The sequence below is a fragment of the Diplotaxodon limnothrissa genome, linkage group LG6 (genome assembly GCF_057381915.1).
Source record: "Diplotaxodon limnothrissa isolate DT_005_m linkage group LG6, D_limnothrissa_male_GT1.1, whole genome shotgun sequence".
In the NCBI taxonomy this organism is placed as follows: Eukaryota; Metazoa; Chordata; class Actinopteri; order Cichliformes; family Cichlidae; genus Diplotaxodon; species Diplotaxodon limnothrissa.
This window is the reverse complement of record NC_140601.1, coordinates 31,279,366-31,298,207: the sequence shown is the minus strand read 5'-3', so window position 1 is coordinate 31,298,207 and position 18,842 is coordinate 31,279,366. Positions and strand designations below refer to the sequence as shown.

Below are 18,842 nucleotides of genomic sequence, written 5' to 3'. Positions count from 1 at the left end.
GACAACATATCCACTGAGGAAAACATTAACAAAGAAAACAGAAGTACTTAGATTAGTCAGATCACATAGATTACTAATTCTGAATGTTGGGTTTAATTAATTTTTGATTAATTGCTCAGCATAAATTAAGTGGAAGCAGCAAATGAAGTGTCCTACACTATGCAGCTCTACACTGTCAGAATGCATACAAACTAATGTGTCTGGTGTCTTCCAAGCATGGCTGGCACCTGGATTAACCATTAATCTGTTACGGGCCTCATTCTGTGCCCACACAGCCTTTATATGTACTGGGTACACCATACAAGTATGCTGGGAAGTACTCAAACACTGGGAATGTGTGCTGATGGTTTAGGTGTACTCTAGGTGTTATTTTCTTCCTCATTTGTTCTTCTGGTTTATGATCATGACCTGCAATTGTGCACGTGCACATACACCCCCCACACACACAAACAGCATAACTTCCAACTGTTTCTCCCCCAAAATCTCTGAGCACATCATTAAAACCTGGCTTAAAAACAAATCTAAATAAGTTTGCCGAAAGGTTTATTTTGCCAAATTTGTGAGCAATGCTGATTTATCTGACCTCACACTCAGCCTACACAGTAATCTATTTACCTGTAAGGCAGGTGTAACAAAAATACACTGTATTTATACCATTTGTCCTTCCCAATAAAAATGTGAAACACAATCAGAGGTCTACAAACAACATGCCAAAAATTGCAATTCATGTTGGGATGTTAAACTTGGCATAGTTAGATCTGGTATTTTCAGTCTTTCTGAAGTTGTTCTTTATACCTGCATGTGTCTCTTTGCCTCCCTCTCACTTCTTTACTTCACTGTGACCTCCTTTCCCTCTTTTTTCTATTCCTTCCCTTCCTCTCTCAGCGATTATGTTTCTCTTTCTTGCACTCAGCTTATACAACCCACCCCTCCAATCTACTTTCTCCCCATGTCTCTCTTTCTGTTAGTGTGTGGTTTATATGCAGTTTTCTGTATTTAGCTCTCACTTGGAGTCACAATGTTCCATTTACTGCTCTGACAATGCACTGCTGGGGGATGGCCTCGATTATGCAAAATGTTTGTGTGTAAAGATGTGATGTTTTGAGCAAGGCATAATTGTGTGGGAGGGATGTCATCTTCATCCTTTTCCTCTGTTCTTTTACATTTCTTTATATCATATATTTTTTTCTAAAATTGAAAAAGCTATTAAACTTTTCATATTTGCAGTATTTATTTACTTTTGTGGATTATCAAACTGTCTTTTGGACACCAAACACTTGTGTTGAAAATTGGGCTCATATTATGGGAACAAACCATTTAGTGAAAAATAAATCTGTCACAGTTCTGATTGAAATTTATTCTTTATCACAATCAAATATTTTTCCTCTTCAAATCCTAGACTTTTTCTGGTGAACAGCTAAACACATATCTGAGCTGAAGCCTCCCACTGATCCCACAATTTCAGGCTCTATTTTCGATTTTCTCCCCTGTTTTTGTGGCCCCACTTTTGTGAGTTTTTTTTTCTAACTCTTCCCTTCTTTTTGATGGCTTGTAGAAATACTGTATCGCCCAAACTATACAAAACCTCTGAGTATTAATTAATGTAGCAATCTCCTACCATGGTTGCCAACACTTGAATCTTCTTTGTCTAAGGAGGTTTTTTTGTTTGTTTTTTTATTGCAGAACTTCCTACAGCTGACTACTCATTTAAGTTCAGTTGGCTAAATAAACTTAAACCAAATCCTAATTTACCGTATCTGTGCATTTCTTGACCATTCATTTACATTTCATAGATTGGAAGCACCTTGCTAGAGAAAAGGGATGGTATGTATTTAATAAAAAGTTTTGTTCTGACAAAAAAAAAAAAAAAAAAAAGTTATCCGCAGTTGAGAAATATTAGCAAAATAATAAATGATGAACTGCATCACTATCTGCATTAATTGCAGACATCTATTTTGGAACACTCTGGAAAACTCCAGTGACAGAACCCTGATGGTTGTGCATACATAAGCATTAAAAAGTCCACTAAACAGCACTAAGAATACTGATGTTTTCAGCTGCATAGATATTTATGGATTTTTCTATATTTACATTGCATTTTATTCTGCAGAGCAAATACAAGCTAAAACAAGCAGTGTTGTCAGAGCAAGAGATGTATTTCACATCATGAAAATGTTCAAGGTGTCTTAGATTTGCATTATAATTTCGCAGGATAACATATCCTGTACACATCTGGCGTAAAAATCTGTCAAATCAAAAATGTGGAGCTACCCCATGAGAATATTTTTTGGTTGTTTTTTTTAAACAAAATGTATGCTAATAACTTTGCTGTTCTTTTGTCTTTAATGAGCTTTTAAGTTTTTAGTACTACTATAGCCACGTGCCAATAAATAAATACACAAACAACACGGTCAAATGATTTGTATTTACAAAGGTTGTGAATGGGTGTGATTTGAACTATTACATACTTGCAGACTGTCGAAAAGAGACAAGATGACCAAATATCATGTATAACAATTAATAATGTGATATGTTTATGATTTCAAAGGAAGCTTATTCCAGTATGTAATCATTAGGGCCAGCTTATATAACTGAGTAAAGGCATTAGAATTGCATATTTATTTATTCATGGTAGTTTTTTTATGGTTAGGTTTGGGCATGCTGTGTCATGGAAAGTTATGGATATTTATTCAGTGATCGCTTCGATTCTATGAGAAGTTGTGGGGTATGTCATTGCACAATTCAAACTTTGGAATGACTGTCTACTAGAAAAAACTTTTGAAAAGGAAATTTGTCATCAGGTGCATTTTAGCCTTTGCATTTGGGGGAAATGTTTTCTCTTTAAATTAGATGCAACAAAATTTCTGTTATGTATCCAGGAAAAATCTGATGATTTGTACTGCCCAGCAGGTGCTAAACAGTGTAAGATAAAGCGACATTTGTAGCTTTTTTTAAATTAACTTTGCAATATACTCCCTTATCACAGCATTTTCTCCTGCACCTTATTTTTCCTCCTAGGCTTATTTCTTTTTCTATTCCTTACTATGGTTCTGTATCAGTTCACAAAACAAGCAGTAGACCTAAGGTTCTTAAGGAGATTTTTTTTTTTCGGGGGGGGGATACTTCTTATTCAACATGCTCTCCCTGAATGCAAACAAACAAACTTCACAGTAAAAGTGTGGCAACTGTCAATATCAAAATAAGAGCATGCATGCTCTTTAGAAAATGTGAGGGCAACCTGCTGTTTGCTTTCATGTAAAGCAATATATTCATACAGCTCAAGCACACAAACTTGCAAATACACAAATATACCTCGGCCTTCACAGAAACACAAAACATCAATATCTATTCAAAATAAAGTAAAGGAGAAACATTTGGGGGTAAAAGTATGAAAGCTATGTAAAAAGGTGCACATGATGACTCAGAGACACAATAGCAGAAAATCACATACAGCCAAAGCACACAGTGTGTTGCTAAAAAGACACGCATAAGCAAACTGTTATCACTCAAGTGACTTAAATTGGCTTTATACCTACTAAGAAAATTTTACTAAGGGACTTCGTGAGACAAGGTTAATAACATGTACAGTGGTCCCTCGCTATAACGCGGTTCACCTTTTTTTTTTTTTATTATAGCGCATTGTGTTCTGCGTCCCGAGTGGCTGTAGACCATTGTCAATCAATCTTGTGCCGAGTCTCCTGTACAGGATGCGACGAAATGTTGTTTGGTTTCATTCTATAATACTGGACTTATTTTTCTACAAAGGTTTGAACATTGAGAGTGTTTAAACAAGAGAGAAAATGTTTGTGCCTTTCTGAGAAAAGTGTATAAAGTGTGTAGTGAGGGGTTTTACGCGCCTAAAACATCTATAATAATCGTGAAAAATAAAGTTGGGTACTTTGCAGATTTCACCTATCGCGGGTTATTTTTGGAACGCAACTCCCGCGATAAATGAGGGACCACTGTACTTCAATTTCTATGTTCAGATTAGACAATACTGCGTCATTCATGGCAATACTAGAGAGAGGACATTGAGATAAAGTCGCTGATGTGAGTATAAAGTATTCAGGGGAATACAGTAAGATGGCAGATTACACTTGATAAATATTAATGCTGGAATACATTAACAGCAATTTCTCTGACATCGCTGAAGATATATATTGTTGAATAGAAAGAAGCTACAGTGTTTAGAAACAATATCCATCAAGTAAATCATTTTACTTTCGGCATGCCATTAGGAATTATTACATCAAACTACTGAGTAGGTTAATTCAATCACTTCAGCTCATGTATGAACTCAAGTGAATGAGTAATGAGGACAAAAAAGCAGAAAAAATAGCAATGCACATTATTAGTTTTTGATTGAGATGCCAAATTATAGTTTACTTGCATTCCTGAACAGAAAATTGAATAATTGTTGAATATTATGCTGAATGTTATGGGATCAGTCAAAATGAATGTAATTTTGAATATTATCGTTGCTTCATTTCTGAGAAGTTCAAATTTTGGTATAAAAATGTGAGCTCAGTTTATTATTTCCCTAATTTATGACTAATGCAATTTTTAAACAAGCATTTGACAGATTTCCTCTTTGTGATAAGTGATCAAATACACTTTAAAATATATATTGTAGCGGGTCAGGGCTGTTTGGGGTTTGACAGCTATGTTCTGTTGTTCCAGGCGGCACAGTTATGTTGCCATGATTACAGGTGACGCGCTCTCTCGGCGACTGTGCGTTTCTGGGTGGAGAGAGCGCGTTTTTGTTGTTGTTGTGTTTCTGTGAATGCTAATAAACGGCTGTGCTCCCTGGCTAACTCGCGGGAAGCAAGACCAAAGGACACCTCTGTTTCCTCCTTGTCTGAGCTCGCCACAATATTTTTTTTCTTGATTCTTTCAAATTTCTTCGGATTATCATGCCATATTATGCAACAATGTGAATGTGAATCCAACTAAAAACATTTATGACACTTCTGCCTTTTTCACTTCTCTTCTTTGTTCTCCCCTTCATTTGTGTTCATCCCCCTTTACTTATTCTACAACCCTACTTGTCACACTTCATGTGAAATATGATGGCGCCGGTGAGGTCGGCTGCCGTCACGACTGCTCCGACCACTTTTTCTTTGTCTTTGTTTTTTAAGTTAGTTTTCAGCGTTTCTAAATCGGCAAAATCATCACCATTGGGTACATTAGGTATGACAGTGACACTCTTGTTTCTATTGGTATACAATGTACTCACAATTCGAAGTTTTTAACTCCGGATCCGAGCTGGCCGAGTGAGATCTCGAGGGAGAACAAAGGGAAGCGGCGGCGGCCTAGAGGGAAGCGAGCCGGCGTCAGGAACAGGCTGAGAGCTCGTGCACACCGCACACCTCTGCCTAGCATCCTGCTCGCCAACGTCCAGTCACTGGAGAACAAGCTTGACGACCTCAGGGCCAGGATAAAGTTCCAGAGAGACATTCGGGACTGCAATCTCCTCTGCTTCACCGAGACATGGCTGAACCCAGCGGTGCCGGACCACGCCATCCAGCCGGCCGAGTTCTTCTCGGTTCACCGCATGGACAGGACACGGGACTCGGGGAAGTCAAGGGGAGGCGGCGTGTGTTTAATGGTGAACAACAACTGGTGCAACAGTGCGAACGTTGTTCCTCTCACACGCTCCTGCACACCAAATCTGGAACTACTGTCCATCATGTGTCGTCCTTTTTATCTACCTCGGGAATTTACATCGGTCATTGTAAGTGCCGTTTATATTCCACCACAAGCGGACACGGTCACCGCCTTATGCGAGCTGCATGAGGCACTCACACAGCACCAGACACAACACCGGGACGCTGCGCTTATTGTGACGGGGGACTTTAATAGCGCCAACCTCAAACGCGCAGCGCCGAACTTTTATCAACACATCACCTGCCCCACCAGGGGTGAAAGGACACTGGACCACTGCTACACTACGGTCAAGGACGGCTACAAGGCACAATCTCGCCCTCCGTTTGGCAAATCTGATCACGCCGCCATCTTCCTCATGCCAAAATACAAACAAAGGCTGAAACAGGAAGTTCCGGTTCAGAGGAAGGTCGCGCGCTGGACGGATCAATCGGTGGCCGCGTTACAGGACGCACTCGATGACGCAGACTGGGGCATGTTCAGAAACAGCTCCGACGATGACGTCAACGTGTTTACGGAAGCGGTTGTGGGATTCATCGGGAAACTAGCGGATGATACCGTGGAGACAAAGACTATCACAACGTTTCCCAACCAGAAGCCGTGGGTGGATAAAACCATCCGCGACGCTCTGAGATCCCGCACCGCTGCCTACAACACGGGACTCATGACGGGGGACATGGACCCGTACAAAGCCGCGTCATATAACGTGCGGAGGGCGGTGAAAGAGGCGAAGCAGCGCTACGGGAGGAAACTAGAGTCACAACTCCAACAGAGTGACTCTAGGAGCCTGTGGCGGGGACTAAGGACAATAACGGACTATAAAGCACCAACAACCGGTATGACGAACGCGGCCGTGACTCTGGCAGACGAGCTGAACACTTTCTATGCTCGCTTCGAGGCTGCAGCTAAGGTCTCCAACAATGCTAGTGTTAGCGGCGCTAACGGCTACAGACAGGAAGATACTGCCAGCACCGGAAACGTGCTCGTCATCTCCGAGCATGAAGTAAGGAGAGCCTTCAAGAGAGTGAACACCAGGAAAGCAGCAGGACCAGACGGCATCCCAGGTCGTATCCTAAGAGACTGCGCATACCAGCTAGCTCCTGTGTTCACTGAGATACTCAACATCTCTTTATCTCAGTCGGTGATCCCCACATGCTTCAAAGAGTCCATCATTGTTCCTGTCCCGAAGAAACCCCACCCTGCTTCTCTCAATGACTATCGCCCTGTAGCCCTCACCTCAGTAGTGATGAAGTGCTTTGAACGCCTGGTCAGAGACTTCATCATTTCTTCACTACCAGACACACTGGACCCACTACAGTTCGCTTACCGTCCAAATCGTTCCACAGACGATGCCATCTCTCATCTCCTCCACACATCACTCACTCACTTGGACACTAGAAGGGGGAATTATGTTAAAATGCTCTTCATAGACTACAGCTCTGCATTTAACACCATAATTCCCTCCACACTCACCACCAAGCTGGAGCATCTGGGACTCAGCTCATCTATGTGTCAGTGGATCTCCAACTTCCTAACTGGCAGACCACAGGCAGTAAGGATGGGCGGACATGTCTCAGCCTCCACCACTCTCAGCACTGGAGCCCCCCAGGGGTGTGTTCTGAGCCCCCTGCTGTACTCTTTGTACACATATGACTGTGTGGCCACTACCAGCTCCACCACCATCATCAAGTTTGCTGACGACACCGTCGTGGTGGGCCTGATCTCTGATAACAACAAGACGGCCTACCTGAAGGAGATTAGGAATCTGGAGAACTGGTGCCAGAGGAACAACCTCCTTCTAAACGTCAGTAAGACAAAGGAGCTGATAGTGGACTTCAGCACTAAGCAGGAGAGGAACTACCAGACCCCCGTCATCAACGAGTGCCCAGTGGAGAGAGTGGACAGCTTCAAATACCTCGGAGTTCACATCACGCAGGACCTGTCATGGTCCTGTCACATCAACACCGTGGTGAAAAAGGCCCGTCAGCGTCTCTACCACCACAGACGCTTGAGAGACTTCCAACTGCCCTCCAAGGTGCTCAGAAACTTTTACTCGTGCACCATAGAGAGCATCCTGGCGGGAAACATCTTAACCTGGTTCGGGAACAGCACCATGCAGGACAGACGAGCTCTACAGAGGGTTGTGCGGTCAGCTGAGCGCACCATCCGCTCCGAGCTCCCTGACCTGCACTCAATCTACAGCAGGCGGTGCTGGACCAAGGCCAGGAAGATCGTGAAGGACCTCAGCCATCCCAACAACAGACTGTTCTCTCTGTTGAGGTCAGGAAAGCGATTCCGCTCCCTGAAGACCAACACAGAGAGACTGAGGAGGAGCTTCTTCCCGCAGGCGATATGGTCTCTCAATCACACCACCACACAGTACTGACCCACACATATGGTTCTTACACACACACTGGACTTTCTGGACTTTGGTTTTGCACAACACTGGTCACTATATTCTTCATTTCCGATTAATACTTGTACAGCTGCTGTTATTGTGTATATATTTATTTATATTTAGATTTCTTCATACATTCTTATATAGTTCTATATTGTGTATTGTGTATTTTGTTGTACAGTTATTTTATTTTCAACTTTAATTTATATATTTATCTTTATCTTATTCTTCCCAGTTAAATTTACCCTTCATTCTAATTTGTGTTGTACAGTTATTTCATTTTTAACCTTAATTTATATTTTATTCCTTCCTAGTTAAATTTACCCTTTTTAATTTTTCATATTTATTTCCTATCTTATTCATAGCCTTTTCCTTTTTTGTTTTCTTTAGGTCACGAGCAGTTGTCCAAGCATTTCACTACATATCGTACTGTGTATGACTGTGTACGTGACAAATAAAATTTGAATTTGATTTGAATTTGATTTGAAGAACCATTAGCTTTATCTGGATAATAGAACATCTCTGAGCAATGTTTGGATTATACACATTTATCTTCCAAGCATTTTAGTTGAACACTAATAAAACAATAATAAAAAAATGGGGTATCATTCATAAATGTATGGTCCTGTTTCTTTCTGTTCTACTTTACCGTACCATTAATCTCTTATTGTGCAACTGAATATCAGCCTCTTCGAATCACATTCGCTCAACATGAATACACCCATACAATATCTTTGTAGCAGCATGACAAAACCCCCTGCTCGATTTCATATAAAAACATAAACAAGCACATGTGCACACACTGACACAAGTGTTGTTGTAAAGTAAGTTTTCATGTTGCCTTAGCTGCTGAGATCGATGATGACTCTGTGTATGATGAATGGAGACAGCTATATTATGTTACACACATAACAAATAGACCCTGACTGCAGGGAACACCATCTGATGTCTGCTAATTATAGAGGCTGGAAAACAGAGGTGTACACAGAGGCACGCAATCAACTCATATATCTTTCTTCTATAATGGGGCAGGGCTTTTTTTAGCAGTATAGAGCACAGACACACATAATGTTATATATACATATACATCCAAATGGTCACATGCAAATGGTCACACACAAATGGACGTGTTCTTACCCTACGAGACTGGATCTCTTTCACATATAAAGGCAATAAGAATTCTGACACTCCTTCAAGTCTCACTCCTTCTTTGGTCACCCGGAGATTCCCCATACCATCCTAGAAAAAGGTACGAGATAGAAAAATACAGTTTTTAAAAAGTTAATGACAAGCCAAAACAATACAAATGAAATTCTCATCCAGTGTTTTGCTTTGCTTGTCTATTATATATATTAAAAAGGGCACAACAATGTATTATTAAAGTGTACAATGATATTACACACAAGCAGACAAACACACACAGTAATCTGAGAAGTTACACAGTTTTTTTCTTCATTTTATTGTGCATACTGTGTCAGCATGGGAAAAACACTCCCATGCTGGCACAGTTGGAGTGTTTTCCACAAAATTGTTTGAATGCCTATAGTTAATGTGGTTGCCCCTTATTCGTCTACTAATAAATATATTTCATAAAAACAAACATACAAGGGAGCTAAGTTTACAAAATCCAAGCTCCTATGCAACACATGGAGGATAAATAAATAATTTTAAGCTTTTTTTCTTTTGCTTTATCAATTAGTGTGAATAGCAGTACTTGACACAATTATATATACCTGAAGATCTTAAATGGAAATAATTGAAAATATGTTGACAGCTTTTAAGGCTCTGTAGATACCAAATACTGAGTAATATTAGGCACTGACAAGCAGCGGCTTATTCTCAAATCCTGGGTTCATCAATGGTCAATATATAAATATTATATTTAATTATCAATGGAGAATCATTATTTTTTATCATTTATTACGTTATCATTTGATTCAACACCAATTATGTTATGTAATTATGAAATAAATAATGACAAACAATGTGTAACTGGAAATAAAGTCATGCTGGATACACATATTCTATTGATTTGGCATTCAGCAACAAAGTCTCATGAGAGCTCTAGTTTTTCTCAGCTAACGCAATAGTTGCTTTATCCTAGTCAAAGCAATGGAGTGGCAGATAACCATTTAGTTTACAACACGGAAACAAAACAGTAGAAACAAATTTTAGCTGGTCAGAAAGACATATCAAAGAAATCCATGAAGTTTGGCAAATGAAAAAGAGGATAACTGGAAGAAGGATGTGTTGTGGCAACCATCTTCTAAGAAAGGCTTTGTACTAAAATGAACTTTCTTTCACTTTGCATTGCCTGTGAACTGCTATTAACTTGTATTGCCATTACAATAACTGCCAAGAAAGATTTTGATAATTATAAATTAATGTTTTCCCTAAATTTCTAAAAGCTCTTATGATAACTAAGGGTTATATAAATATGCGCATCACTGCTCTGACTAAATCTGGTTTTATGGTCTCATGAATGTGTCTATATGCGTACATGATCACCCCCCCCAGACACGCCCCAATGCAGTTCTCCAAGATCCTGACTATGCGACGCTGGAAGCAGATGACAGAAGCGATTGTCGAATGTCAATTGGTTGACAAGTGGGCTGAAATAGAGAAAGGCGCAACAGCAGAGTTCGCCCGGAAGAGTAAAAACTTCAAAGATCAAAAATTACAGCATCAAAAGCACAGACAGAGGCTGCAGTGGAAATTTTCATTGTTTTTAACACTCAGTTCCACTTCTGCACTTTGTATGTCATAACTTTGCTCTCCTTACAAGAGTGGCCCACAGACCTGCTGTACCACATACTTGGTACAATGCCTCCATCTGACAACAAAGCTCACTGCAGGCAGACGTGCTGTCCTACTTCTGCTCGACCATAAAAGCAGCTTCAGGCTTGTGCTTCTGCTCACATCAAAGCAATGTTTCTGATGAGCTTGCTGACTATGTTTGATAAAAATGGCTTAAATTCAGTTCCTTTAAAACAGACATGCCGGGTATGAAGAAAGTCAAGCCTCTAATAGAGTAAAAAGGCAGCTCCTGTAGTATATCAGATCAATTATCTCACAACTTAGACATTCACATTACTCACACTCTCATAACATATACATATAGGATCTTAGGGGTGGGCACGCTACACGGACTTCAAATTACCATCAGGGTGTACACCTCACCCCTGACGTCGTTGCCCACCTCTCAATTTTAAATACACGTAGACATTGAGGGCCAGCAGGAGGGGCTATGCGCTTACCTGCTGCTCTCTGGCAGGTAGCTCCATGCCCTCCTGGGTTTTAAATGCACCTTAGAACACACATGCATCAACACTACATATGAGCGGGCAGAGGGAGGTTTGGAGTCTTCTCACACCCCCGTTCTCTGCGGCCTGCTGGAGTGGGAGGGCTAGGAGGAGGAGTTGGCCGTCCGACTGCGGTCTGGAATGTGGGGCCTCCCTGCTGCTGCAGAGTCGGGGCGGTCTGCATCTCCCCACCGCAGGGAAAAGGGTAACACCACCTGGGTCAGGCCTCTCGGCCTGGGGCTCGGGCACTCTGGCACAGCTGGCTGCCGGAGGAGCTCCCAGGCACGTCACTACAACCCCCCCTGGCTTATGCTCCGCAGCTGCTGAGTGACCCCTCATCTGGGACTCTCGTCAGCTCTTTCTGGGATACTGGCACGGCTGCCCCTCTGTTGGTCTTCCTTGGTCTCTTGTGTTCTGAGGGCCTCTGGATGTCTGGAGTTTTGATCTCCTCCATACCTGCTTCATGCCCTGGTGGACAGGGCTGTGGCCCCCCCACACCCTCTAGCAGATCATTACATGAAGGAACCTTTTAAAAACAAGCACGTTAATGCTCATACCTTAAAGCACACTGTGTGCTGTCGATCTTACGTGCTGCACAATAATGTTTAACATTTAGTATTTACTGTTATATTCCCATAGATCATCACGATGTTGTTTATTCTATTGCTCTCGTCTTCTTCTGCTTGTTTTCTTTTTTCTTTCTCAACAGGTGATCCAGGAAAAAGAAAAAAAAATGGTCCGTGGCACACAAAAGACAGTGATCCAGCTGCTGTCTACTCAGCAGTGACAACTGACGAAGTCAGTTATGGACAAATAACCATCAGACCAAACAAGACCAGAGACTTTAAACCAGAGCCAGACGTCGTCTACTCTTCACTGAAGTAGTCCACCAGTCCAACCATTGACGTCCAGCTGCTGGTCTCTAACTGGTCCCCCCAGCACCTCAGACCAGAGGACATCCCTATGTTCAAGATTTTTACATGTCTTATGTCTTTCTATCACCAAATTAAAAATCTGTCAGCAGATCGGTGGTTAGGAGAGTGCAGAGTCCATAAATGTGTAACAGATGTGTTGAATATAGTGTTGTTAGAGTTTGGTGAGTCTTTTTGATTCCGTAAGAGTTGTTGAGCAGTTATTATTGTCAGTTATTCAGTTATTAAGCATAAAAACAACTCTGAAGGGTTTACTAATCAAAAGAAATGAGTTAAAATGCTTAAAAAAAAGAAGTAAAAAAAATACAAAAATTGGAAAAATGATCAAGAAATTTTAAACAAAGTAAATAGAGGCTGGGGAGATGGCAACTGTCTTACTGTCTCATTACTTCGCAGTGCAATTGCTATTTGAAGTTTTATGAGTCAGACAGTCTGTGAAGTGACTTTTTTTTCAGAGGTGGAACTAAAACATTCTGTATTGAACCTTTTCCAGCTTCAACTGAAATATGTGTTATTCAGTGACAACAGATTAGTCTTGCCTGCTTGGCTTCCAGTTTCCTTTTCATGCTCAAAATGTTTGACAAAGTGTTCATGGAAATAGTGATTCTGATCCCATTGATTATCATTAATTGTTAGCAACAGCAAAGCAGCAGAGCCTTTCAAATTGTAATAGTGCAAGTTGGTTGTAAGAGCAACTTGGAGAAATTTGTAGGACAAAACAATGAAAACAATGAGTAATGGGGCATACATGAACCCCCCCCCCCCCCCCCCCCCCCAAATAAATACATAATTACCTACCTTACTGTTGGATAACAGTTGGATAACAGTAACCATTCATTAATGAAAAAAAGTAATATTTTTCAAGCCATGCCTTATACCTTCTTTGTTGTAGGTACAAGTATAAAAAGATAATTTTAGCTTGGTGCTATGTGGTTGCTAGAGAATATGAAGATGTCTAATATGTGATATCAATAAGAACCTTCAGCAGCTGAAGATGTATGTGTTTACCAATTCTCATCCTGTAGGAAGAGTTAGTGACCAAAGTAAAACTTCAATTTTTAACTATACACTTAATTCATGGGATATTTTATATTAAGATAAAGAAGTGCAATATCAACAGCATATGTCAGTTCTTTTACATGATAAAAGTGTGAAAAGCAGAAAACGGTCTGTAATTCACTGCCCAGATTGTCCTCTATTTATAAAACCTAAAGTTTTTGTTGTTTGATGAAGATTTTCTTGTTTTAACCAAAATGTCTATACTATACAGTAAAAAAAAAACCATGAATTTTTCTGTCATTTAACTGTTTATCTATTACTTAACCACTCTGGTTTAGTGTGAATAGCTATGGGGGAGTTCTTCACCAGCAGGAAAATCTGAAAAACTTCAGCCTCCTTCATGTTTTCCAAACCCACCTAGCACCTCTAATTGGACATTTTGCCAGGCCAATATTGACACTGCTGTACTAGAGCTTAATAGAGAAACAGTGTGATGGCCTTACTTGCAATCACACATCTATCCTGTCGGGAATCCCATGTATAGCTGTGGTAGGGGTGCTGTGGGGTTGATGCAACATACCTAGAATGGGCGTGTTTGTGTTCCCTATACGTACGGTAAACAGAATGTGCACATTTATAGATGTCCTATTCAACACAGTGCCTTTAAAGGGAATGATGGATTCCCTTATCATGACGAGGTTAACTAGTAAACTGTCCCATTAGATGAAACAATACCATGTGCAAGGTTATGCACACAGTACACCCACACCAGTCACATACAAACGAAAGACATGTTTACCACAATGACTTTTCAGTGTCCAAACATAGACATGCACGTGCAAAGACACATAATAGGTCTGTGTGTCCCTGCGATGATGGATAGGCTGGGAAACTATTTTGCAGGGGCTTCTAATATTCAGGAGTGTTGTAATTTTTCATACAACCTTTTATGTCAGCAAGTAGACCCAGAGAAAAACAGAGAGCAAGAGGGAGTGAGTACAGTGTCACCTTTGGTTAGAAAAAAACAGCTGGAAAAATTGCTTAAGGGATGCACAAATTGGGAAACTATAAAACTGCTTTGGTTGCTCCTTGGCTTGTTGAACTGAGACACTATGTGAGGGTTTTAAAAAAAGCGTTGTATGGCAAAATATTAACTTTTTTAAAAGTTAATTTGGACCTTTTCATTTTGATATACCACTGAATAAAAGTTGAATTCAAAATAATTTCTGTGAATGCTTAGTGAGTAATATAAATGACCATTTTTAGGTGATAGTTTGGCATATCTATGAATTTTTACAAACTGCAAAATCCATGTCACATTCAATTTTTCACATGAGGCATTAATAGCTTAAGAGCTCCTTCTGGAATGTATGGCAAAAAATATGAACTTATAGCATTTTTATTGGTTATCTTTCTCTTCTCTCACTCTTCCACTGCACCTCTTATCTTTCTTGCTTGCTTTTTCCACATATTACACAACTCACTCGATTTTATGGTGCACCAGCACAGCTCTAACAGTGCCAGACTCAGATTAAAGGATGGAGTCTAAAATGGTTAAACCACACACGTGTCATGCAGTGCAGCCAAAGTAATTTCCTTTATCGAGAAGTGTTTTGTATATATGAGCTGAAATTTTGTTAAAAGTAAAGCTTTAATGTCTGCAAATTACCAAGGTGTCCAGTTAGCTTTCACAACAGCCAAGTAGCAAAGCAGCCATTGAAGAGTTACTAAAGAATTCAACCATAACTGTCCATATTGCACATTAAAAAAGTATATTGTCCTACTTCCACATCAGGCTTTTTAATGTACAATAAATAAAAAAAATAAAGCCATGTGTTTATTATTAGAGACATGCTTACATATCGAATTCATGCTGTTTTAAAATTAGCCATTGTGGATTCCTCTCCCATGTGCTCTGTTAATTTGCTGTTGCTGCTGCCATTTGCTGTTAATGCAAACTCAGCACATTCCCCATCTGTTTCACACTAAAACACATTGAAAGAATTAAACCTCCTTAACTGCTCACTTACCTACAAGGCCTTTTTTTGTTAAATATCAGCAGCAATTCTCATCTATCAGCACTGATGTAGAAAAGTCAGAGACTAACCGCTATTATAAAAGCGATCATAATTATAGCCATAAATGATGTAATGTGTTAATAATATATAAAGTCCAAAATGTACTTTTCATCCTTTCCTATTTGTTTCCTTTAATCTAGAGTAATTTTGCATACGCTAGACCGCATGTTGGGAAGTATTTGTTGTTAACTGAACAATCAGTTCTCATACTTACCATGTGGAATCAAGAAGATTGACGAGGGAATAACAATCACAGCCAGATGAAAAGGCATATTTTAAACTGCAAGGCTTCTACTGTGCTTCTGGTCAGAAGTTTCACGTTGCTATGATTATTTTATCTGCATATCAAGCAGATAGAAAGAAAACAAAAGTCAATCAAACAAGCTTTCTTCTTCTTGAGCACTTGTGCTAAAATCAGCGGTAGTGCTGTGCAGTACTAGAAGTTTTTGTATCAGTTTGATAATAAGTAAATAGAGGGCCAGTATTGCTAGAAGCGATACTGATACTTTTTACCTATAAGGGTAACTTATGTAAGGAATAGCAGTGTGTCATGATTTATGAGCTGCATCAGTAACTGAGTTTTTTTGGAGACTGTACCTCTGTATCTCTATAACACTTTGAACACTCTGGGTCAGTTTTCGTTATTTAAATATTCTATAGGCTATAAATAAAGTAGACATGACAGTCACCACGAAAAGGTTCATATGCTGGTATTGATCCAATACCAGTGGTGGTGTCAATACTATTCGTGTTGATGTGTGCGACCATAGCTGTACCTGTTAATTGAACACCGTAACAATAAAGTAATGTAATGTAATGAATTACTTTCTCTGTGGTGTAATGTATTACTTTTTAAAAAAACAACCCTAACAAAGTTCTCAACACAGAAATAAGAAATTGACAGAGTTCAAGTTAAACACACTAGTAATTACAGTACTGTTCCAAGATAGTGTCTTCAAAATATGCTGGCATTCCAGCAGCTCTGACAGGCTAGAGAAACAAGCTAGACAGCTTGACTTAATGTCTCTTTTTCTCAGAATGTGAAGTCTTTTCATTTCTGTTTACATTAGTTGTTTATTGTATACTGAAGGTGCAGTTGAAACTGACCATTTAACATTTTCTATTATAACCTAAGGCACCAGATCAATACCAAGCATAAAAATAGATAGTTAAACTAACCTTGAACTAAAAGTTCCAACCACTCTCATGCAATAGTATGAACTTTAATCAAGTTTTGTAATCTAAACGCATCGTGATGCAGTGGCGCTGTCATCTCGAGCCAAAAGCATTGTGGGTGCAAACCTCCTGGTTTCTTCCTGTGTCTACAAGAAATGGTTAGATACTAAATTGGCTGTAAATGTGGATGCATGTGTGTGGTTGTCTGTCTGTCTCTCTTTGAATGAACTGTCAGCCTGTTAAGGGTTTACCCTGGCCCCACGTTCTGGAAGGGCTTTTCTTTCTTTAGTAAGTGAACTTTCTGTTATGATGATGTAGCTACAGGGGAGAGACTGCTCTACACAGGATGACAAATATTAACCTTTCTTAAGTACTGGGTTGCGTTGACCACAGCTGCACACGAATAGACATCCCTTAGTGTCCACAAATGATGCACTTGCTCTGTCTCCTTTGTGTGAGCCCCCACCTGCGTCCTGAATCACCTTTGACTGACAAATGACAGCAAAGAGTTTCCTGCTGCTTTGCCCAGTCCACACAAACCACTCATCCACACAAATTGCACAGAATATCACAAAGGGACAAGCTGACAAGTGCAGTTAACATCACCTTGCTTTCACCAACAGCTGTGCCCCACTTCACCTCTATAGCCTGAGAGACAGTCTGACTGACAAATGACAGCAAAGGTTTAATGCCTTCTTGTCACGGACCCAGTTCCAGGGATTCGGGGTCCGTGAGCAGTGTGGACTACTATTGTAGTTATTATTATTATTATTATTATTATTATCATTATTGTGGTTGTTGTTATTATGGTTGTGTCTGCTGTCCTGTTTTTCCGTGTTGGTGTACTGTCAGGTGTTTAGGGGTGTGTGCTTGTGTATGTGAGGGTGCGGTCGTGGCAGGCACTTTTAGGCCTGGTGGGTGTGGCCCTGCCAGCTGACCGGTCCCACCCAGGAATCCACACACACCTGGCGCCGATCAAGCCTCGTCAGAGGAGCTTCAAAACAGTGTGGCTGAGAGCTCCTCGACGCTGGATCGTTGAGTGACTTCCCGTCAGTCTTAAGTGTATTGTGCAAGGTTAGTGCAAGTCTACTGTTAGGTTTTGTACTCACGGCTGCCTTTGGTATGCGTGTTTCCTCAGGAGGAATTGTGGCGACCAGGAGGCAGCACACGGAGAGTACACAGGGAACGGAGACAGAGCACGGAGCACGGGATAAAGGAGAAGACACGGAACGGGAGTTGGGATCGCACGGGGGGATTTATTGTTGTTCGGATTGTCACCACTGTAAATAAACACTGTTGCACTGTAGAGTCCTGCATTTTGGGTCCTCCTTTCCCCACATCCCCACGGTCTGCCAGCGAGACCGTGACACTTCTCACACTTGTGTTTGTCTACTTGCCCCACAGCTGTCACCCCACTCACTCTTGTTGTAAAAAAATAAAATAAATCTAAAGTGTTAGGTCAATGGGGAGAGAAAAGAAATAATCCTGCAAGGCTCAGTGGTTAGATGAATGCTTGCCACTCACAATTGGACAAATAATTCAAAAAAACTTGTCAGCGACTTTCAAGACATTGGAGCGCCGAAAACTCACATTACTGAAAGGACCCGTGTATTATTTTGAGGTTTAATGAGTGCAAGATCAATGTATATTTTTAGAAATTCATCATTTAACTTGTTTCAATACTTCAACAAGTCTCCATGTTTCTGTTATGCAATTCTGCCTAAACTTTGCATAGGTTATTTTAGTTTAAGAAAGATTAATGTTCATAGCACAGAACATCAATCATAACAGTCTTAACTCCACTATAATGGAATTAAGACTGTTATTGATAGAGCTATCCTCAGGGGTTAGAGTGGAATTTGGCAGGTGGGGAAAGCTTAGGTTCCAGTGTGGCAGTGCAGCGTAGAAAATCTGACTCAAATTGAAATCGAGTCACTTAATAATTTATTTTTAAAGCTCCAGCTTAATCAGCTACCTGTGCTACTAGTGCTCTGAGGTTTATTGCTCTTCATTGATTTAGCTGAATGCTTATTACAACACATAAGCAGATGTTACATGAAGCATTATTGCTTCTTTTCAACACCTCCAAGCCAAAATAGCAAAAACGGGGAATTAGGTATCATCAGTTTAAACTGATGACTCCTCTCAAAGTCCTTCCAGAACCAACTCCTATTAGTCTGCAAGTATATTAAAACACATTTAGGCATTTATTTGGGCAGTTATTTTAAAATAGTAAATGTAAATGAACTCCATTAAAACTCCTTCCAGTCAATGATTTATATATATCTGTTTC

General features: G+C 40.2%; 1 protein-coding gene across 1 annotated transcript in view; it reads right to left on the bottom strand.

Moving 5' to 3' along the window:
* Window positions 1-18,842, bottom strand: part of LOC146630856 (zeta-sarcoglycan-like) — a 183,135-nt gene that overhangs the window by 122,843 nt on the left and 41,450 nt on the right. The window contains exon 2 of the mRNA XM_085354997.1: window positions 9,200-9,301. Within this exon, the coding sequence (XP_085211123.1) occupies window positions 9,200-9,301 (102 nt within the window). The remainder of the gene's footprint in view (window positions 1-9,199; window positions 9,302-18,842) is intronic.